Raw genomic sequence first — 23,738 nt, forward strand, 5'->3', positions numbered from 1 at the left:
TGTTTAAGAGGTCTTGTTTGTCATAATAGTAGTCAGATATCCAGGCTAAATATAAACATAAACATATATAAACAAGAATGATTCCTAAAATAAATGCTGGATTCTGGAATGCTGGAAGTTTTTGTTACAAATGAAATGTTAATAAATGTTCCTCTTTAATATATTTAATTTGTAATTAGTAAAAGTAATAGTATTCATAGAATTTCTGTGCAATAATAGATCATGCATCTATTTAAAATACATGTCAGTATAAGTAATGCAACAAAGTAGGACCATGTAAATACAAAAAGACATGTTGTCACACTGTTTTTTAAATGTTTTCATTTTCTTGGCCCCACATCAGCTCACCCCATCACAATAGAGGCCTGCAGTCTTGCCTAAGTAGATTTGTTGTGGATAAGCTTTGATCAATGGGCTTTATTTACTTTATTTCAATGTTGTGTAAGATTAGAGACCCCTAATGCCTCAAAACACATGCTATTGTGTGACGCAAAAACATCAGATCAGATCAACAAACAACAGCACAACAGAATCTGAGGAAAATACAACATGACAGCAATCATTCATCTGAAGCTCATTTAATCCATAGGATTGTTTGCATGCGCGTGTGACAGAGAGTATTAACAATAGACAGCTGCTCTTTTCAGAATTGGGGTATAAAGGCCACAGATCTTTCCTAGGTAGATCAGTCATGCTGTTAGTATACCATAATCTTCTTTAAGGGACAGATTATGAAACCAACCACAGAGCCGCATCCAGAAGCCAGTGAACTCCTGCTGGATAAATGGGTACTGGTACAATGAGTTGTACCATTGTATTGTATTATTGTACCACTGTATCATTGTATTATAAATTCAATGCCATGTTTGGCAAATAGCCTCCAGTTGTATCTAGATGTTAAATCCCAGGATTACACACACATTCATAATAATAACAATGAAATCCACAGACTGAAGTGTTGTGCTGCTATTATATTATTATTTTATGAGTTAGCTGCAAAGAACAAAACGCTCATTCTTGTCAAGGAAGAACTATTCAGAAAAGTGTTATGCAACAGTTATAGCAAGACATTGAGGTTTTTAAAACATATCTCAGTGGTCTTTGATGTGACACCATTTCCTGGGAGCAGAAAAGCAGCAGAGTCATAAGATATTATTATTAGGTAGCCCATAATTAAAATTAATATGGCTATCCTTTAATATTTCCTACTCAAGTAAGCTGCTGGATAAGATTTGGTAGCCTACACTTATATCACAAATGCTCATTAGGTTATTTATGAAATGCAGACTAATACAACAAAACTAAAGAAGTTGGTACAGGCATTTATATGCTCAACTGAGAATAGAAATATTAAGACCACACAAACATTGGTCTGTGGTATATGTGTAGCTACAGCTACAAACTTGTTGGTCTCACAGCAATGCTTGCATAATCTAACTGCAAAGGTCAATTTTAAACTTGAACTATAAACCATGATTCAAGGAGTTCAATGGATGATAGGCTATTTATATTCTTGTATTGTTGCAAATGACCAAGAGGTGGCGTATTTTTACTTCTACGTGCTGCCCAGTTAATTTTTTTCTGGAGCAGATTAATTTCTGCCATTCCAGAAAGTTCCTAGTCTCCCTAAAGTAAGGCTGTAATATCAAACCCAAAGAGAAGTCTATTTAACAAACCACCTTTTCGTTGGTTTCAAACTAAATTATTCCACGCTGAAAATCCACGAATGCGAGAAAAAAAAAAAAAAAAAAAACCCACAACTAGATGGAATGTTTTAATCCAAACCTCTATGTTTCTATATTTTACGATATGTATCGCACACGCTAGTTCGCAGGCACTGTTGCTGGACAGGGACACCCGAGTGTGTAAAAATAGACCATCATGCGTTATGTAACACGCAGCACGCGCACTACCACTTCACGCTTGTTTACAAGTTAAAATGGACTCCATGCCTCGAACTTAATAAATGACATGCGTTTTCTCACTCCCTCAAGTACGTATTTTCACCGCCTGACACATTTTTAAAATTAACATTGGGTCTGACTAAATTATAATTCTGAAATCTTCAGCTGTTCTGTCGCCATCGCATTATGATGTTTAGAAAGACTCGTTTATCGAATGTGTTTGAATGTGTCTGTAGGTTTGATTCATTTCCAGGTTAAAACATGTCGATTGGACGGCCTATATTATGCTTATATTCGAAACTAGTTTATCTGCTACATAAAATCACGTTTTACTGTTAACCAGGCGCAAAGTCTCTGCAGCACCGAAGTGCGTATGTACAGTAGATGTGTCATCCACACAACGCTGTTTGTTTTAGGAGGAGGGGAGAACAGCTTGTGTGAAGGGGGATTTGCCTATACTACGTCACGGATTTGTCAAAGTACTGTCAATCTTTTCGCCTGGCCAATGAATCCAATGAGAAACTCCTTCGTTGGCTTGGCAAGTACGCCTCTTAAAGATCGCGCCGCCTTATATGACTGTTTTTTCTTCACTGTTCCAAGATGGGCTGTGTATAACGTCACATGTTTTTTTCTTAAGCTCAGTCATTCTAAGTGAGGAGTTATTTGCTCTGAACAAACAGACGTCGCATGGTGGAACAGCGCTGAAATTTCAATTTCTCGGATATTTAAGTTTAAATCTCTTTTACTACGGATGGATAACTAGTTCTAGAAACTTAAGTAAATAAATTGTAAACGCAAGTATGGCAAGTCCGCCTCTTAAAGGGGGATCCTCGTTATCAAATGACAACAACATTCATTCAAACAACATCAAAAAATGTGGATACCTCAAGAAGCAAAAACATGGACATCGGCGCTATTTTGTTTTGAAAGATCAGAGTGACGGACTCCCTGCGCGGCTGGAGTACTATGAGAATGAAAAGAAATGGAAAAACAAGTCCGCTGCAAAAAGAGTAATTTTTCTCGACTCTTGTTTGAGCATAAACAAGCGCGCTGACGCGAAACACAGATATTTGATAGCCCTCTACACCAAGGACGAGTATTTTGCTGTTGCTGCGGAGAATGAGCAAGAACAGGAGAGTTGGCATGGAGATTTAACTGATTTATTAAGTAAGGGAAAAATGTGTGACAGCTCCGTTTCTAGTTCGGCATCATCTCTGGTGGGCTTCGACGAGGGAAATTACGGCATGATTACACCGGTGAATGCTGCGTATAAGGAGGTATGGCAAGTTAATCTTAAAGCAAAGGGACTTGGGCAGAGCAGAAATATCACTGGAGTTTACAGGCTGTGCTTATCAAGTCGGACAATTAGCTTTGTGAAACTTAACTCAGAGGTGGCATCTGTGACTCTGCAGTTGATGAATATACGCAGATGTGGGCACTCTGATAGCTTTTTCTTCATTGAGGTTGGAAGATCTGCCTCTACTGGACCTGGAGAGCTGTGGATGCAAGCAGACGATTCTGTGGTGGCACAAAATATACATGAGACCATTTTAGAAGCTATGAAAGCGATGAAAGAGCTGTCAGAGTTCAGACCACGCAGCAAAAGCCAGTCGTCGGGATCAAATCCCATATCTGTACCCACTCGGCGGAACCTAAACAATTTACCCCCTAGTCAGACAGGGCTGGTGAGGAGGTCAAGGACGGACAGTACAGCAGCCACATCTCCTGTCACCAAGTTTTCTTCTTGTCGAATACGGACAGCAAGCGAAGGGGAAGGTACCATGACCAGGCCAGTCTCCATATCAATATCTGAGAATGGAAGCCCGATGACTGTCGGCCGGAACCACATAAGCAGATCTAACACGGTGTCTGTGGGCTGCCGGACATCAGAACCATCACTGCTTCATCACAGCAGGTCCATGTCAACGACAATGTCCCACTCGCCTCCATCTGCTGTAAGCCCTCTAAGTTTGTCCTCAATTAGCATGAATGGTTCCATCTCATCCACAGTACACAGACCCTCCAGCTGCAGTGGTTCTGTTTCTGGGTCACCAAATGATACTGGCTTCCTCTCGTGTGACGATTACAGTTCTAGCCCAGGGGATGTGAGGTACAACCTAGTAAACAGGAGTGACACACCTTCTTCTCTTTCCAGCACACCACCCTCAAGAGAAGCCAGTGAGCCCCATGGTTATATGGTGATGGACAGGCCATCCAACTCTCAGAACAAGATGTGGCCAAATAGCAGAGATATGTTGGAGGTGGAGACATACAGGAAGAGGACGTATTCTCTGACAACCCCACGACAACAGGTAGCATACTCCCAGCTATCCTCAGCGTCACTTGATGAATACATGCTGATGAGGGCTGCAAACAGCCACTCTGGACGGAGCACAAATTCTGCATCTCCTAAGGTCTCATACCCAGAAGATTATGGGAACATTGACATTGGCTCTAACAGTAATGTGGCTGATGATGGCTACATGCCCATGACACCAGGCATGGCACCTCAGTATGCCAAAAATGAGCACTACATGCCCATGAGTCCCATGAGTGTTTCAGCACCCAAGCAGATCATTAACCCAAGGTCACATCCTCAGCCCACAGGCAGTGGCTGCACTACTAACTCACCCAGCAGTGGATCTCTAGAGGATAGCGGGTACATGAAGATGTGGTCTGGATCCAAGTTTTCACTGGAAAGCTCTGATGGGAGAGCAGTGAATGGAGAATACATGAATATGTCACCGACTGACACATATGTCTCGCCCACACCACCAGATTTTTTCCTGGGTCAATGTGAAACAACTCAACGATCCTCCCCATCTCTAAGACAGGCACCTAAACGGGCAGAGGATGACCAGTATGTTTTGATGAGTCCCCAGAGCCAAAATCCAATAGAAGAGGCCAACAGGGTTTCTGCCCTGCCCCTTCTCCGTCGCCCTGATGGCATGGCACAGAGAGCAAGAGTCAACAGACCCAATAGGTTATCTTTAGACACTCTGAGGATGCTTCCCAGCATGACTGAACATCCTCTCCCTTGTGAGCCTAAAAGCCCTGGTGAGTACATCAACATAGACTTTGCTGCTGCTACACAGTGCTCTTCTCCCTCTATGGTTTCTGTGGAAAACCAGGCCTCGCTGTCCAACCTCAGACAGGGATCCCCCCTTTCAGACTACATGAATCTCAATCCGAATTCACACTCTCATAAACTGAGAGAAGCACTCAGCAGTCCCCTGGATAGAATGCCAGAGCTGGCTGAATGCCCATGCCCAGCTGATGAGGGGGCTTATTTCCTCAATGAACGAAGAAACTCACCATGCCCATCTGGCACAGGTAAAGACAATTACACTGAGATGAGTTTCAACAATGGTCCCATTTCACCTCCATTCCTGTCTGAGAATGATAAGAGTGCTTCAGTCAGCCCCACTAGCAGGATTCAAAGGCTGAACCTGAGCGACCAGGGAGTGTCAAAAGGAATTGGTGCTTTCTTGTTGGCTGCCTCCTCTGTAGACCCAAACGGAGGAGCAAAGGTGATCCGAGCAGACCCTCAGGGCCGGAGACGGCATAGCTCTGAGACTTTTTCATCCACCACCACAGTTGCACCTGTCTTTCCTTCTTTTGCACACAATGTTAAGCGACACAGCTCTGCCTCAGTTGAGAACGTCTCTGTCCGAAGCAGTGAAGGTTCTGATGAGGAGTACGGGTCTCCCATGTGCAGAGAGACTTCAGCTGGTTACCAGAATGGACTTAACTACATCGCCTTAAACCTCATGGAGAAACAAGAGATGGGCAATTGTGAAAACCTTGTGGGCTTCAAGACTGGTGGTTGCTGTAAATCTGGAATAAATGGATTACATGCAACTCCATATGTGTGTCTGGGATTCAAAGAGACTGCAACCACTGTACAAGGTGAGTTCAGATGACGTGATGGGCTGTTATGATTGAAAAGAAGACTGGCATAAACTGGTAATAGATGAAAAGTTGATGCAGCATTCCAAATTAAAATTCTTTATATATATATTGCAATTAGCAACTACACACACACACACACACACACACATATATATATATATATATATATATATATATATATATATACACACACACACACACACACACACACATAGGCCATGTTTCTATTAGCATAAAATGTTTTTTGTGTGTTTATTATAACTGTAAATGTGTATATTTTAGGATATTTAGGACAACTGCATTGAAATTATACTCACACAGTGCATAAAATAATTAAACAAAACACTAGGGCGGAACGATATAAGTATGTAACTCAAAATATTTATTGAGGTTTGCACCTCTGGCTATTTGTGACATTATATGGGGCGTTTATGGCGTCGATAAGGTGTTTTTCATTCAGAGGAATTCCAGAGAAATTTGAAGCATGAGAGACGTGACTATCTGAGTGCCCGCGCGCGGTAAACAACCCAACTGCGCAGGCACTATGACGCTGCAGTAAAGAGAGGTGCGCGCACACTTGTTTATTTACCCCAAACTAGATCTAACCTGGCTTTTTACAGACTGAAGTGCGTTAGTGGTTAAACATTGAAATAAGGTTTGTAGGCTTGTGTATAACGGAGCTATTAAATAGAGCTGTTAAAAGGGGATGGAGCATGATGCACTGAGGAGAGAGAAATGTTGTTTTGAGGCTCATTTGGCTCACATGCGCAGCAGTGTTTTCGTTCAAGAAGACTATAGCCTGGTCGGTCCTTTCCAAGAAACTAATCTCAGTTTACTTTGGGTGCTCTAATTCAGATCTGTTATCATTCACATTGTATTCTTAATTCTGTTATGCCCTTTTTATTCAGTCAAACCTCATGGAACCTCATGACATTTCCCATTAACAGGGACACTTATATAAGGTTAAGAATTATTCCCATGTCAGATACTCCTCACACATGACATAGGCCCTATTTCCTGCAAAAGTGCATGTGTTAATTTGCTTACTTGAATCATATGTAGGCGTGTGTGAGATCAAACAACTGTCACAAGCTGGAAAAATATGCTGCTCTTAATAAAGTGCTGTGCCTGGGGCTTATTCCTGTGCACTGTTTTTGCAGCACACAAAGATTGAACATACCATGTTCTGAGACACGTACTGCAACATCATCTGGTTCCCCCATATTTCCATAACACCTCAATTGGAGGCAGTGTTGTGGGCCAAAATTATCCCCACTGGTTAAAAGGCTGTTCATGGCTGGTAGTTTTCATTGCAGGCAGCCTGCAGTGTAAACATCAGGCATAGGAGGGATAGTGGACAGCACAGTGAGTTTAACTCTTTATTGTCTTGAGTATTGAGCCTTGAGAAAACATTGGGCAGGAGGGGGTGGGGTAAGAGCTTGTTTGCATTTTGTCTCTGAAATGAACATGTGCAGCCATGTCTATGGGTTGGCTGAGCAGAGGAGGGAGGGCCTGATGGAGGCTTAAGCCATGTGCTTCAATCAGGAGGAAAAACAAGCCAGGTGGTTGTTCGTGGGTCGTTGTCAGGTAACGATGATGTTTCACGCTTGGAATGCCTGACTGGGCAAAGGTTGCTGGGAGAGGCGAATACTCACTTTTTTCATTTCACCTTCAGCTTTAGTATTGGTCTCTCTCTCTCTCTCTACTCACTGCCAGGCCACACAATAGCATACAGTGTGCTGACAAGAACCTGTTTTTAAATCAAAGTGGCAGGTGCTGACAAACATAATGATTCTTTCATTTCTGTTTGTCTACTAACTCTGAAGCAGTTATGAGTTTGTTTGGTTACACTTTATTTTGCAGTGCCGTAGTTACATTGTAATTACTCTAATAAGTACTGAGTACTATTAATCAACTACATGTGCTTACTATAGAGTTAAAGTTAGGGTTAGGGTTTGGTTTAGGGTTAGTTACTTATAATTATGTATAATTTACTGTTAGTACTATAGTAAGTACATGTAGTAACGTTTAACTACAGCACTGTAAAATAAAATGTTACCATTTTTATGTGGAAAAAATTTCAAACAGCTCCGGTGAAAACATAGTGTATTAATTAAAAATTGGTATCATAGTTAGTAATGAAAGAGAAATCACATATAGAAAGAGAACAGGTGCCTCATTTCACAAAATTACCTTTCAAAAAAGCATCCTGCTGTGATATCACATTTGTGTACTGATAGTGTTTTGATTCTCTGTTGGATTTATCAGTAAAAATGTACCTGAGCACAGGAAATTTTACTAGGGCTCACAGTGAAATTGGCTTGGTTAATAGGTACACTGTAGGTGATTGTCTATCTCCTCTAATGGGTTTATTATGTTGCCCTTGCATGTACATTACTGTGCAGAATTACTAAATGTGAATGGCAATAAATGGAAAGAGTATTTCCACAAAAGAACAACAGGAAAAGAACATGCACATGCTTGTTCATTCACACACACATACAGTATACTCAGACATCCTAGTATGGCATGGCATTTACAGTTGACCTTTTAGTATGATACTACCAGTTAATGAGATGTTGACATTTTTAACAGACCTTTGAAAATAAACATCAGAAGAAAATTAAACATTGTTCAAGAATTCACAAATTCATCTGTCAATAGGGATTCTTTGCAATACAAAATGCTATACAAAATAAATTTTGCTAAAGGAGACTTATCTTGACTAAGTCCTCAAGAAGTTGTTTTCAGACATTTATTTCATAAGAAACTTTATCACTTTACTTTAAGCTTTTATATACTGTATACTTTATATACTGTATACCTTTTAATGCAACTTATAATGCATTGTATGGTCTCATGAATTATTGTAACAGTTATAATATCATAATAATACTTATCTATTCATTTTTAGTTACACCTTTAGAAAGCATAATGACAAACAACCAGTTTCAGATGTCACAAGGAATCTGCAAATATTTTTATGCGTTGGTTACAATTATTTATTAAAAAATATAATGCATTACTATGTACATTATGAATACCTTTATAATACATTATACACAAAGTAAGTAAAGTGTTACTGAAACTTTTTTTCTCTCTTTTGCCCACTCACGCTCTCCTTCTCTTTGGAATCATACTCCTTGAGGAGTTTGTGTGCATTTGCATGTGTGGCAGATGGCTGAGCAGAGAAGGGTGTGGGGCTGTGTGTGTGTGTGTGTGTGTGTGTGTGTGTGTGTGCGCATGCACCTGCCGCTCCACTCACTGCAGGTCTGTTATCAGGCATGGCAGCAGCACAGACAATACACTAATGACAGCAGGCCATCTGCTTCTGCCCCAGGACAGTGGCTAGTGCTTGTCCCTTCAGCCAGAGCGGGGCGGGGGTGGGGGAATGGAGAGCTAGAGAAACACTGATAGAGAGATAAAGATCAGCAGCAGTTTGTAGAGGGAAAAGAAAATATGAAAGTGTTTTGTTTTTAAATTCAGACAAACCTGCACATTTTAAGTACTGATGCACCAAAATTATTTTTTTACAGAATCACTGAAACCAAAATAGCACTTTATGCTATTCTAGGTGTCTTGTTCTCAGGTAAATTATACTAGTCGTAGTGAAGTTCTTCAGCAACAAGCTGCCTCTCGATATTTCAGCCAAACAAATTTTACATATTGCTACTCTAGCATCATTTTTGGTCACAGGGAAGTGCATCCACCCTGCTGACATGTTTACCTGTTGTAGCTTATCCACATTGTGTACAAAAAAACACTGCCACAGTCAAAGTGTGTCATCTGAGAAGAGCTAATTAAACATTACTGTTTTTTGTTTGTTTGTTTTTTTTGGTTGTTTTGGCTGAATATTTTTGGTTGCTGAAATTTTGTTGCATCGCTAATTTTAAGGTGTGAAATGGTACAGTTTATATTTCAGGCTGACCGAATGTGTATGAACAGCAGAAAAGATCACACTTGCACATAAACGTTTTTGTGTAACTTCAGCACAAGGACAGCGAGTGTGCATTTCAGAGAATTTAGTTACTATTATACTATTTCGAAACTAGACTCTCTCTGTCTCTCTCTCTCCCTCACATTCCTGGTGCCAGGTTATAGAATAATTTCACAGTATGTTGTTGTTACTTTCTCATCCCACATTTAGCTACTTAAAGAAACTGTTATTTACAACTTTACAGCTTAATATCACTATGTAAACACCAGTCAGTTACCATAGAAAGTATTTATTTTTTATTTATCAAAAATGATAAAGCATGTATTATAACAATACACTAACAGAAGAAGGCTAGAATGCCTACTCTTTCTGTTCACTTCCTTTATGATTTATTTCTTTATTTCTTTAAATGCTGTATGCTAGTGAAGAGAGTTTTCCAATATATTGACTAGTTGTGTTGTTCTAAACTGAATATTTGGCCAGACATTTCTTTTTTTTTCTTTTTTTTTTTTTATTAGGGGGTGCTTAATGTCAGCTCCCAAGACTTTGCAACTCTAATCTGAGCTCTAACTTTAACCACGCTGAGATTTAAGCAACAAAAATTGTTAACCCAAGCAGTTCTCTCAGATTCTCCACCTCTGCAGAGCTGGCTAAACTAGGCCGGGATGTTCCCGCCTGAGATAGCCATGTCAACACTGTCAATGTTACCCACATTTAGCCAGGAGCGAGAGGAGATTACTCTTAGGGGAGAGTGGGGGATTAGACATTGTTCAGCGGCTTGTTTTGAGGCGGATGAAAGGAGCATTGACTGAGACATAGACAGTCATTCATGCAGGTTCACAACAACCATGTCCTCATGCAGACGTCACAGCATTTCCGGGATGGTTTTGCACAGCCTCATTAGTTTTTGGGTCTCTGACGATTATAGGCCTAGATTTTAACCCATTGCAGTGGAAAGTTTTTTAACCCTTATTAAATCCACAGCTTAGACACTTTCTTAGAGGACTCAGTTGCTCTCTTGTTCCACAGTTGGAGGTGCTGTGACATCTCTATCCAGTGATGTGCAAGCTAGCAGAGATGCTATGTCATGCGTGTATTAAATCAGCATTGCGTGACTATGTCCCTGTTCCAAGCATCACTCACTGCTGCCTAGAGCTTTCAGCATTACACACTGCATTATAGGCTGCTGACATGGTTGTTGGTACCGTTATCACGCAAACCCTAAATCTCATCATCTGAATAAAAAGGGAGGGTCACCATCCAATTCATCTACTTGCATGCAAGCCTGAGCCTTTTGGTCTTTAATGGCATCCTTGCAACTTATTAGCCCTGAAACATTTTGGAATTTATGTAAATTGCTCAGGATTAAATGAACCAAAGTTTTAAGCTTTTAAGGATTAATTCACTTTCAAATGAAAATTACCCAAGCTTTACTCACCCTCAAGCCATCCTAGGTGTATATGATTGTCTTCTTTCTGATGAACATGATCAGAGATATTTTAATAAATATCCTGACGCATCCAAGCTTTATACTGGCAGTGAACAGGGTTCACGAATATGAGCTGAAGACAGTGCATCCATCCACATCCATCCATCATAAACGTGTACTCCACATGGCTCGGGGGCTTCCTTCTGAAGCAAAGCAATGCGTTTGTGTAAGGAAAGTATTCATATTTAGCAAGTTATGAAGTAAAATATCTAGCTTCTGCCAGTCCGCCTTCCATATTTGAGTTACGAGGAAAGTATAAACTGGCGTTGTGTCAGTTACACTTTTTCCGTAAGTTGAATAGGGAAGGTGTAGGACGTCTTGAACTGCAAGTGTTTTACACTTTCTTCGTACATTGTATACGGAAGGTGGTCTAGCGGAAGCTAGATATTTTACTTCATAACTTGTTAAATATGTTTGGTAAATAGTTTTTTTTTACACAAATGCATCACTTCATTTCAGAAGGCCTTTATTAACCCCCCAGAGTCAGGTGGAGTACACGTTTATGATGGATGGATGGATGGATGGATGGATGGATGGATGTGGATGGATGCAGTTTCTTCAGCTCATACCCTCTTCATTGCCATTATAAAACTCAGATGCGTTACAATATTTATTAAAATATCTCAGATTGTGTTCATAAGAAAGGAGAAAGTCATATCCACCTAATGACTTGAGGTAATTTGAAAGTGAACTAATCCTTTAGCTATTGTTCTTTCAGGCAATTACATAAGAATACCCACAGACAGTGCTTGGTTGATGCCTTACATTCAACTTTAAAATGCAGTTATTTATACTGTTTGCTACAATTTGAATTCAAATTAAATTCAAATTCAGGAACTGAACTGGAATAAAAAAAGCATTCTCATTTCAGTGTTGAATGGTGCACAACCCTGCTGCATTGACAAAGTTGCATCTTGACCTCACAGTTACTTTCATTTACAAGTGACTTTATTTCATTAACTTTTTTAACAAGTCAGGAAATCTGGAAATTTAACATTTTAGTCTTTTATCTAACAGATTCCACCACTCTATCCTTGGCTATATGAACTCACTCCACATTGTCTTGAAGTATATTAAACATTCCTGAAGAAGAGTACAGTCCACTTGAGAAGTCCACGTTATTGAAGGATTATTTACTAATGTTCTATTTTGCTTCAAGAAACAAACATTAAATGTTACACAAATATTTTTGCTTCCGCCATTATCACTGGCTGCATTTTATCTCCCATTCTCCATCTCCTTTCATGTAAAATAAGAGTCTGAAGTGCTTTGCCATCATTTTAACCATTATGTAATTCATACCCTTCAGGATCACCCCAGACCTAGCAAAGAAAGACCCTGAGATTTCCCCCATTTCTTTGGTCTGTGACTATAATTCCAATGAGATTATCAGGGAATTATATCAGGATTAGCCCATCTGTGGACAGTAGATGATTAAGACTGCTGCTAGCGCCATCCCTCCTGACATGGTACACTTTCCCTTGCTTATCTGAGAGAGGTTTAAATATGACTGTGCATCATGGGTTAATCCCTCATGCTAGTCAGGAACTGTTGTTAAAAACTGTCATAAAAAGGGAGGTGCATTTAATATCATGATCTGACATCCAAATAAGATATGAGAAGTCTTTTTTTTCTGTGTATGCATGTTGTTTTATTTTAGAAAACACAAGTGTCAGAAGGTATTTTGTATTGAGCGAAGAAAGAAAAAGATCTTTGTTGTGAGTTGGGGCATTAATTGTGTTTTGACTGCTGTAACACAGTTTTTTTAATGGGTTCAATTCATAAATTGGATTTATAAACGTTTAAGGTGCTTTATGGTTTGACTTCAGAGGTTCTACTTATAGTAAATTTTTTCCTCAACACACTTTTCATTCTCTGCATTGCTTGTGGTTATATTTTTTGTTCAAATAGAGCTTTAAAGATTTCTTTTTTTCTCTCTCTTACTTTCAGATTGAGCAAGAAGCAGAGTGCTGGTACTGAGGGAAAGTGGAAGCTCAACCAGTAACTAGACTTGACTGGTCTGGACTGGACTATGCTGCTGTAAACGAACTGTGACCTTTGCACCTCATCCTAATGCTGAACGTCAGGCGGCTGGGTTGTGATTATTCTAGTGAGGCCACTTTAACATGCTACTCCTGTTTCTACCATCTGTACCATTTTTTTAGGATCTGCAAAGCTGCTGCTCTGTTGGTAACAAGAGTCATGAAACATACATGCCACTTGCATGTTTGAACTTTTATTAATGTTGTTGATGTGAACACTTTGTTTTGGGTTTGTTTGAATTCAGAACATTGATTGGAATATAGTTTACCCTGAAATCTGTAATCTTCATTTACCTGACATATATAACTGTAAGGTACTTATTGCCCTATCCTATGAATAGCTACAATTGTGGCATTTTAGTCAGTTTAAATGATGTCTTAAAGATTTCCATAAGTCATTTCTCAGGAAAAGACTTGTACTGATGTACGCAATTTAGAAGAGATAAAGAATTCTTATTTTTTCCTCCAAAATTGAATGTTCTCACATGACCAATCCAAAGCCTTACTCTCTCTGTCGGCAAAATTGCGACTACTTATCTGGACCTAAACAATGAGAAAATATCAAAATATGTAATATTTATTGTATTCACTCTATTTTTCTAAATATCTAGTTTATTAAACAATTACATAGTAAGTTGCTATATAAGAGTTTTGATATGCAGAGTGTCTTACCACTTAATCAGAGGTGGTTATTGCACATGATATTTAATAACTACTCAAGAGCATATTATATTTATGACCAAATATGGTCGACCTTTTGCTCCTGTTTCCTCAGATTCATTGTCCCTTTCTCACCTTGTTGCGTAAATCATGGCCATTCCCTGTTCCTCTGCCTCAAGAATTGCATTCAACAGTAATATAATATATGATATAACAATAACTATTTCCCATTTGCGTAGAAATATCATGGATAAAGACACATGCACTGCACTAGATGGTATCGATGCACAGAAATTTTGACCACAGAAAATGCCATAAGACACCACCATTGGCTAAAGCAGAAAGAGTAAAATGAAAGTTTGAGTAATCAATTAATAAATATCATTAATAGAACTGATTTTTTTACAGACAGAGGCTAATTTAAAATGAGAACTCAGTTTTTTAGATTTGTGTGTTCAGAATTTGGACAAGAATTTCTGTTCCTTTCTGTGCATCTCTACTTGACAACAGTTTAATAGTTAGTGACTGTCTTAATCCGCTCACATTGGCTCTCTGTTGATAATATCGCAGTGATGTCTCATTCAACTAGATTGTAACACATGACGTGTCTGAATGTAGAACACAAAACCTTCTTATACAGTATGAGTGAACAGATTAGTGGGGCAGAAAAAATGATCACAACAGGAGTAATTTTAACCATTGTCTGCTTTTCCCTGAATACAAAAATGTGATCTGCTTAACATTTTCATGACATTTAAAATACTTCTCCTCCTACTACGCAATAGTGTCTTATATAAAAATACTAAGCAAATAAACTGCTAAGCAAATAACAAAATGCAAAATACTACGCATTGCATTGGTGAAACGTGATTTGTTTAAAACTTAATAAATCCCTTATCTAAAAACACATGTATAGCACTGATGTAGACGTGTCGATGCTTTTTTTTTAATTTTATGTTTAAAGTCCTAAAAAAGAGTGACACATGACACAATGCCACTTTATTGTGTAATTTCTTGAGGTAATGGTACTCATTCTACTTGATTCTTAGGAAGGTCTTGCTTCTTGGATAGCATTCATTCACCCTTTGTATATGCAATACTTACAAATCAGATTAGTTTACAAAGTGGAACCAAATGTATAAATATTATGTTAATATATTTGTTAAAATATTTTACAGAGATTTGAATTTATGCTGTTTGTACATTTCTTTCTGCCAACTTTTAAAGCTTGTTTTATTTTGCTTTATGAAAAAAATATATATATATTCAACAGTGTTCTTGAAGAGTCTAAGTATAAAAATAAATATCTATTGTTTGTATGTATGAAAGGGTAAATATATTTTCAATATTTGCCAGGTTTAATTGAACAAGCTGTGTCTTCCATTGTACAAATGTCACATACTGTTCATTGTTATGCTGTTGAGAAATCATTTAAAATATCCTAGATGAATATTGCTTTTGTTTGTGTTGCAAAAGATAGTCACATGCAATAATACAAATAAATATTGTTATTTAAGGAAAATAAAATAACAGTTTTATTTTTTATTTCTTATCTCATTTCTACAAAACATGTGAAATAATAATAATAAAAAAAACTAATAGAACATTTAATGATGCAAACGTATTATATAAACACAGTATTTTTCAATTATTCCCACCTCTTTACTGACACTGTGTCCGTAAGCTTGAGGGCAATAGAGGAAGGAACACGCAGTTCATTCATAAACAAGTCGACAGATTACTTCCTGCTGAATGAGCAGGACAGAGGCAAGTGTTTTCCTGTTCATATCATGATTCCCAGGCTCTCATTGATAGAACAGGATGCTAATGAATCACTATATTTCAGTCTCTGCCAGCTCCACATGCCTCCTTTCCTACCTATGTCTTCAGGAAGCTAATAGAGTTGTAAGACATCCTTCTTCTTTTCACTTTACGTTATACAGTATCTGGATCATTCCTTAGAGTATAGTTTTTGAGCTCTTTAAACTAATTATACAGTTATTCAGCTGCTGTGATTTATGAAAGTATTTCTGGAAAGTGAATACTTAACTTTCAGGATTATGCTCTAGCATTTTATTAATCATAGATTATTTATGGTAGAAACATTAACAGGATGGACCCAAAAGGGTTGGAATTAAAAAGTTAAAAGTTAGCTATGTGTGACCCTGGCTGTAGTAGCCATCAATAAATTGTATGGGTTAAAATGATCAATTTTTCTTTTATGCAAAAATCATTAGGATATTAAGAAAAAAACATGTTCCATGAAGATATTTTGTAAATTTCCTACCGTAAATATATCAAAAAATTATTTTTGTGAGTGGATGTGCATTGCTAAGGACTTCATTTGTACAACTTTAAAGGCGATTTTCACAATATTTTTATTTTTTTGCTCCCTCAGATTTCAGATTTGCTCTCAGTCAATGGAAAGCTTATTTATTCAGCTTTCAGATGATGTATAAATCTTAATTTAAAAAAAGTGAGCCTTATGACCCTTATGGTTTTGTGGTCCAGGGTCACATATAGCTCAGTGAGGGATTGGCATTGGGGGACCTGCTTGAATGAGGGTGTTAGTTTTTGAATACCATAATTTGTGTAAATTTATTAAACAATTTGGTTTGTTCTGTAATTTCATCAAACAAACTATTTTAGTCAAACCAACCAACAACACAAAACATACTAACAGAGTAATGTTTGTGCTGTTTGATTTCCCACTATTAAACTTCATGGTAAATTGTGCTATTAAAGGTCTGGCTTTTGTTTTTGAGATTTTGCAAATGCAAAATGATACTGGGAATACTGAGGGGGGGAAATGAGATGATTACCAGTTAAAAAGGTATTCCCAGGTTTTCTAAAAAAATAAAAAATAAATAAAAAATCACTTAATCATGATTGCAAAATAAATAATACGATTTCCATCTTCAACTATGCATTTTATGCAGTGTTGTATTAAGACACAGGTTATGAAAATACTCATGCACATAATACATTTTTCTTATGATGCACACATACCACTGTAAATACTTAAGACGCTGATTTAGTTAGATCATTTCAGAAAATCAGTGTGTCCTGACTCATGCACAGGGGTAGACCAAACACCTTGAAAAAAACAAACAAAACAAAACAAAATTTGCATTCGCACAATGAAGCACAAGGGCAGCAGGACCTCTGTTAGATCACAGTGACTAGAGAGAAGAGGCAAGGGCACTGCGTTATGCAATAATCCATGTCAGTGTGTAGAGAACACACTGTGCCGGAACTGCAATTTCCCCTGCCTCTCTCCTAGGGCCTGTTTCTGAAATATTTGCAAAAGATCTCCCACATAGAGACAAAATGAATATGAAAATCAAAATCATTTAAATTTGCAGTGTTGCTAAGAAAATGCTGTGTGGACACTTTGATCAGCAGAGTCGCAGTCTGCATGATTTGCTTTCTTCTCTCAAACCAGTTAAACATAAACCCTGCCCTGCAGCCGTTTTCACTGGTCAACTCAATTATGCAGTCACCTGTCAAGAAGAGTTCAGAAAAAAATGGATATGTCCAATGATCAGTGACTGGATCCGATCATGACAAACAGTAATCTATCTGTCAGGATGACCAAAACTAAACTCTTACAATTCAATGCAAATTGGTGCATTCAGAACCATTATTGTTTTTTTCAACTATTGTCTTAAAAATTGTCCTGCTTTGTTTTGTCAGTTTAAATTTGTTCATAGACCTCAACACTTGACGCAAACCTCGGGAATGACAATCAACAAATGTAAAAAGATGAGCTCACAATGAAATCAAAATTGACAATTATTGTTTTATGGAATATTGCAGTATTTGTAATAAATTTATCCGTGCACATCATCATTTTGTTTTGCAGCAACATCTCTTCTCTGATGACATGTTTACCATCGCAAGGGCAGGACAACCTGTAACTCACATGAGAAAACAGCAAAATCAAACCACAACCAGTATTCCAAACAATTCCCCATGGACAAAATCAAGTTCCGCCCTACATTTTTTTTTCTTGTTCAAGGAGCTGTTTCACTTGAATATACATCAGGGAAGTAAAGACTATCGCAACTTCCATTTCATGCCAACTTTAGCATCGCAACACAACAACAATAATGGCAAAACGACAATAAATTTAAACCAAGAGTCAGCAAATAGAAAAACATTAATCTTGTAACAGTAACCACATCATTTATTCATGCTGCAATGCATGTTGCGGGATCTCACAAACCCTTAACATTTCAGCAATATATATTGTTCAAATTACAATTCTTCATTCAGACACATGTGTTTGACTATTAGGACAACAGGGGAAAATCACCCACTTTGCATACAACAGCAAATTGTATTTTGAGACCATGTTTAATATTTAATGTGTTTCCAGTAAAGTAGATCTGAAAATGCTGAATGGGACAGAGTTACCACATCACTTTCTCATGTACCATGTTAAATATCATCTGGTTTTCCAGTAAAAAAAGAAAAGAAAAGAAATAGTCTTAGAACACAATGAGAAGTAAATTTGTGTAAGATAACACAAGGACTTGTTTTCAAAGAACATATGTTTTCTCTGGGACAGTACTGGCAGTAAATGGGAAATTACTGGGATTCCCCAGATGTCAGACAGGCTATCACCTGTCTTTCTAGGACAATAAGCCAGTGGTGCATGGGATAGCCTGTACACTGCCTGAATAATGATGTGGTGGGATGGAAAAGAGAGTAGGGTTGAACTACTAAAGCTAAAAAAACAAGGGGTGAGGCCACAGAAAGTCCCCATGTCTGAATGAAATCATGGGGTACAGAAAATTAGGTAAAATCATTTGATATTTAGAATAGCGGGATGTGTTAGTGAGGATATGGATAATAAAGAGGAGGATGAAGGATATAAATGCATGTATCTTCATATTCTGCTTGTGTTTAGTCTACAACAAGATATTACTTAGATATTCTCACATGCACAGTCTCAGTCCTGTTTTACTCACCTAATAAAAGCTATTCATCTTCATTACAAACAACATACCTACAAACTAAACAAAATGTTTTATAATTGATATCTGCCGTCCTGAACATCAAACATGTCCAGAGTATACATGCACATTTGTGCAACCACATGAACACAAACACCACGGCAATCAAAAGAGTAACCATTACGCAACTAGAACATTGCTCTGTTTATGAAGGACCCATTAGTAGTCATGGTGGCAAACAAGCACACACATCTATCCATTATGCAAACACACATTATTTCCAGACAACATGGCTTATTATACTACCCTCAGGGAAACTGCTTTAGTTCCAGTATTTTTATATTCAGTTGACATGGAACTCAGCATTAGCATCTTAAACATTAAAGTTAAAGAGTAAATATTTTCTGAATGAATAAGCACTGAAAAAAATGACAAAGAAAGCCAAGAAGACAACAAATAACATTCATGATTATTTTTATTTATCCATCAAAACTGATATCTATTGAATACACTGAAAACAACAGCAAGTACTACAATAATATGACCAGAATGCAATGCAGTGTCTGTTTGTGCCAATACCAACAATTAATTATTGATTAAGTCACATTTATTTATATAGTGCTTTAAACAATACAGAATGTTTCAAAGCAGCTTCACAGTAATATACAGGAAAATAATGTTCAGTGATGCAAACTTCATTAAATATGAGACCAATTCAATTTCTGCTGTAAATCAGCTCTACAAAAAATGTCATTATTCAGCTCAAGTCAGTTCAATGTTGACCCAAGTCAGTTTAAAAACGGTATCGATATTGCAAAATGAGTTAATTATGCATCTAAGTTGACTGTAATTTAACGAGTTCGTTTACCTATATAATCTTTAGGGTATTAGGTTAGCTAATTCGGCTTGCTGTCCACTGAGGGGGGGTTCCACTCGATGAAGCATCTTCAACTCGTGCTCTGATACACCCCCCCCCAGTGAATAAATATAGGATATGAGTCAGAGGGCAAGGTACCTGAAATGAAGGTGGAGTTTGGGGACTGAAGAGAGGTAAGCAGCTGCTTACTGTATATACTCTGGCTGTTGATTGGAAGATTAGATGGGCTCGCTCCTCCCTAAATTACGTTTAGGAACTTTCAATAATTGTATTGGAGTTATACCTGTACATGGTTCACATTTATGATTACCTGTTGTACAGCCAGAGTATAAAATTTGAAACTGTAGTTGCTTGAAATTCCCTGGGACATTTCTCATGGCAGTTTTCTTTTAATAGTACATATGAATATATGCTTCAGTTGTGATGCTTTTACATGGTGCATTTATAGAGCCATTACAGCAGGGTAATTTTACAAGTCTTGACACTAACAGAACAGAGGTAATGGGTGAGAACAGATAATAGTGTTTGACAGCATGTTAATCTAATTGCTGGTAATACCCTGAGTTGTTCCAATGACTGCAGGACATTTAGAATTTTAAAATGCATTTGGATGGATCCACTTAATGGCTTCATCCAACACACATGCATTTCCCCTCTTTTCCTTGGGGACTCGTTGAGCAGCAGAAATATATGTGTTTTATTTGAGAATTTGGTTTATTTTATTATAAAATTACCAACAAAACCTGATTCAACATGAAAGGGGAGATGCTGGCATTATCAGTATAAAAAAAAACAAAAAATAACAACAACAACAACAACAACAACCTTGCACTCTGGGAGTCCCTTTGGACCGTCACATGCAACAGATCATGTAAACAAACTGCAGCGCACGTGCATGTCAGGAACCGCAGCTGATGGCGTGTAACCTGATCTTTCCTTTCCACTCCACTCCCTACTTCTATTCTCTATCTATCTAAACTATAAATTAACTTTATAACATTCCGTTGGAAGCAAGCAACATGTTTTAAGAAACCATGAATGGGCTTAGTGCTAATCGCACACGAGAACAGAACACAGACAGTGGCGAGTAATCGCGAGCTTGTAAACAAGTCCACGTGCTTGCTGCTGCTGCAGGGCTAGAGCCACGCCCCCTCTTCAAAGTCTGTTTGAAGCTTTCTGAAATCACTTGTATGGGCTAAATATATAAAACTCATTTGTTATTTATTTTTTTTTTCTGTGAATTAAAAAATATAGCGAAAGTAAAAGAGCATATTTGTTGCAGAATATGTAAAATATATCTGTAATAGAATGTTTTTTTTTTTTCAAATATAAAATTCTAATTCTTTTTACATTTATGATTTTTTACAATTTACCCAATTTTACCCTATACCAGAAATGTGAGAAATAAGTAACAATTTGTCTTTTAACAAAATGAAATATTAGAGATGTGAGGAAGTTGATGCACTTCTTACTCCAGTGAATATTTCTGTCATTTTTTGTAAAGGCACATATACTTTGACTATAGACTTGGCTATAAAAAAAAGCAATTTAACATTTCCATCCTCATTTAACACACCTTTAGTTTTTATGCCCAAAAGCTGGGCATGAATTTAAACCTTTTAAATTTGAATTAACTAAAAAAAAAAAACAACAACATTATGTTAAACTAAAAATATATGTTTAAAATGAAGGTAAATAAATGTTATATAACCACTTGACTTGAAAAATTGAGTACAATCAAAAAGCCATTTTTTTTTTACAGTGTGTATTACATAAAATAGAGGTAATTCTAATTCGATTTCTCTTTTGCCTCAAGCACAATGCTACTAAGCTGTGACCTATTTGTCTACGATGAGAACAAACTCTGTTAAGGAGGAGGAAAGATTTATCAGTTATTTTATTTATTTCTTCATAGTTCATTTTCCCTAATTGAAATAAAAGAGTTTTCTTCTGGGCAGACAGAAAAACAAACATATTTTGTCAATTATTATTTTGTTATAGAATATCTCAGAATGTAAAAGATTGAATTTACAATATATGGAGAATGTACAAGAATGTAAATATGCTTTCCACGTTATTTGACACTTTTTGGCCTAATTTTTGTTTCGAAGAACCTTGAAAGCATTACACCAAAATCTGGTTGTAAGTATTTGTTTTGCCTTATTTTAGGTCATTATTACATCCTTGTCACCTATTCTCTAAATCCTTAGTAAACAAGCTCTGATTCCTCTTAAGAATGAATTTAAATGACAGTTTAAATGGAAAGATCATGTGTGGCCTCTGGCAGGGAAAATCATTTGGTTGAAGTACATATGCTGTCAAGCCTGTAACGTCCACAGTGTAGGCATATTGCTTACTGTACAGTAGTGTACACCATTTTTAGTTTAACTCTTTTAATTGATGCTTTTCAAAGCTTTGCAAAGGTCAAAAGCAGAGGAAGGGTTACATATAGGGTTACTTAAAATATTATTTTTAAAGTACAAAAGGGAAAGGTTTCCAAATCATGTAAAATTGTTCTGTTTTGCCAAGCATTGTAAATGTAATTTGTATAAACTTATTTGAATAAACTGCAACAGGTCATGCATCCAATGAAAATAACTGGGTTTTCCAGTTCATTAGTAAGCCTTTTAGCAATTATTAAATAAAGAAAGAGCATTTGACTGTAATGATGATAAGGACACTTTTGCAGGATTAAGACAAAAATAGCACAACTAAGAACAAGGTTCAACACCTTGGGGGGGTTGACCCTTCCCCCTCGGAAGAAATCTGGTTCCTAATTCTGCTTTATCATAGACAGGGGTGAGAAATCTGGCAGTGCAGTAAATGAAAAAATAGTTTTGTAAATGTTGGAGACGACAACTTTAGAGACTTTTATTTCCAAAATTTGACCAATCTCTTGCTTAAGAGGTTCATGAGGAAAGTGAGAAAATCTGTTTCTTATGGATTCAGAGTCTGAAGATACTGAAATATTTCGGAAGATTACATTTTTCTGATAGATATAAAAAAGTTAGAGAAGTATTATCATGGAAAAGGTCATTAATATTTAAAATGCCCCTTCAAAACCATTAAGCGAAAGCTCCATCTGAAATGGAAGATTAAAAAGGATTTTTATATATAGGAGACAGACCCGACATTGCCTGAAAGCCAAAGCCAATTTTTAGGCTATGTAGTACTAAAGGGTTAGAAAAATAATGGAAAATTTTAATAAGTAACGAAGAACATAACAAAGCATGTAAAGAGACTCGGCTACAAGAATCACATTCCATTTTAAACCTTGGAATCCTTTGACAAAGATCACAGTGTGACCGACTCCAATATAAAATGTTATGAATGTTTGCCGCCCAGTAATAAAATAACAAATAAGGAGCGTATACAACATTTTAAAGGTTTTTAATGGACTGACACTTCTATAAACTATAAAAATACAGTCAGAAATGTCTCTGGTTACTCACGTAACCTTGATGAGGAATTGGACATTGCATCAGTAGCTGATATGAGGAACACCTTTCTCCAAAATTCAATAATGCTAGTGTAAAACACTGGTCAATGCACTCAGCCATAATTGATGGTGCGCTCTCTGTCCATATAATGTGGTGCTAAATGCCAATTCCTCAGAATCCTTTGACCAAAGACAAAGAGCATTAGTAATGTGGCCAGCTTACGCTACCTGTATGTCTTGTATTAAGGTAAGCTGGCCAGTATTAAGTGAAGACCATCCTGCCACCAGGTAAATGTCCAGGATGGACACATAATTTGCCCATGCCCAGGAGGAACCCATTCCTCTGGTAGATTGGGCTCCTATTCTAATAGAGTAGTTCAAGCTCTGAGAGACATAATCCATGAGAGCTTCAGTGTAAGTTCTACCAGGAAGACTCTAATGCCATGTCATTCATTCATACTAATAGGTCTGGCCAATTGCTGCTTTACACCTGGAGTACATAAGCACTGTTCATCCA

The 23,738-nt window shown here is 37.3% G+C and overlaps 1 protein-coding gene across 2 annotated transcripts; it reads left to right on the forward strand.

The window, feature by feature from the left end:
- The first annotated feature begins 1,921 nt into the window (after positions 1 to 1,921).
- irs2a (insulin receptor substrate 2a) lies at positions 1,922 to 15,452 on the forward strand. Of its 2 annotated transcripts, XR_010896651.1 has the most exons (3): positions 1,922 to 5,813; positions 12,552 to 12,711; positions 13,193 to 15,452. XR_010896651.1 is itself a non-coding variant. In XM_067403538.1 (2 exons), exons 1-2 carry the CDS (start codon positions 2,705 to 2,707, stop codon positions 13,195 to 13,197), a joined length of 3,114 nt encoding a protein of 1,037 aa, XP_067259639.1. In that variant the 5' UTR covers positions 1,923 to 2,704; the 3' UTR covers positions 13,198 to 15,451. The 2 variants fall into 2 exon arrangements, 1 of the variants encoding a protein (XP_067259639.1); XM_067403538.1 differs by lacking the exon at positions 12,552 to 12,711 and having other exon boundaries at positions 1,923 to 5,813; positions 13,193 to 15,451.
- The last annotated feature ends 8,286 nt before the right edge of the window (positions 15,453 to 23,738 follow it).

The sequence above is a fragment of the Chanodichthys erythropterus genome, chromosome 12, assembly GCF_024489055.1.
Source record: "Chanodichthys erythropterus isolate Z2021 chromosome 12, ASM2448905v1, whole genome shotgun sequence".
NCBI classification, from domain to species: Eukaryota; Metazoa; Chordata; class Actinopteri; order Cypriniformes; family Xenocyprididae; genus Chanodichthys; species Chanodichthys erythropterus.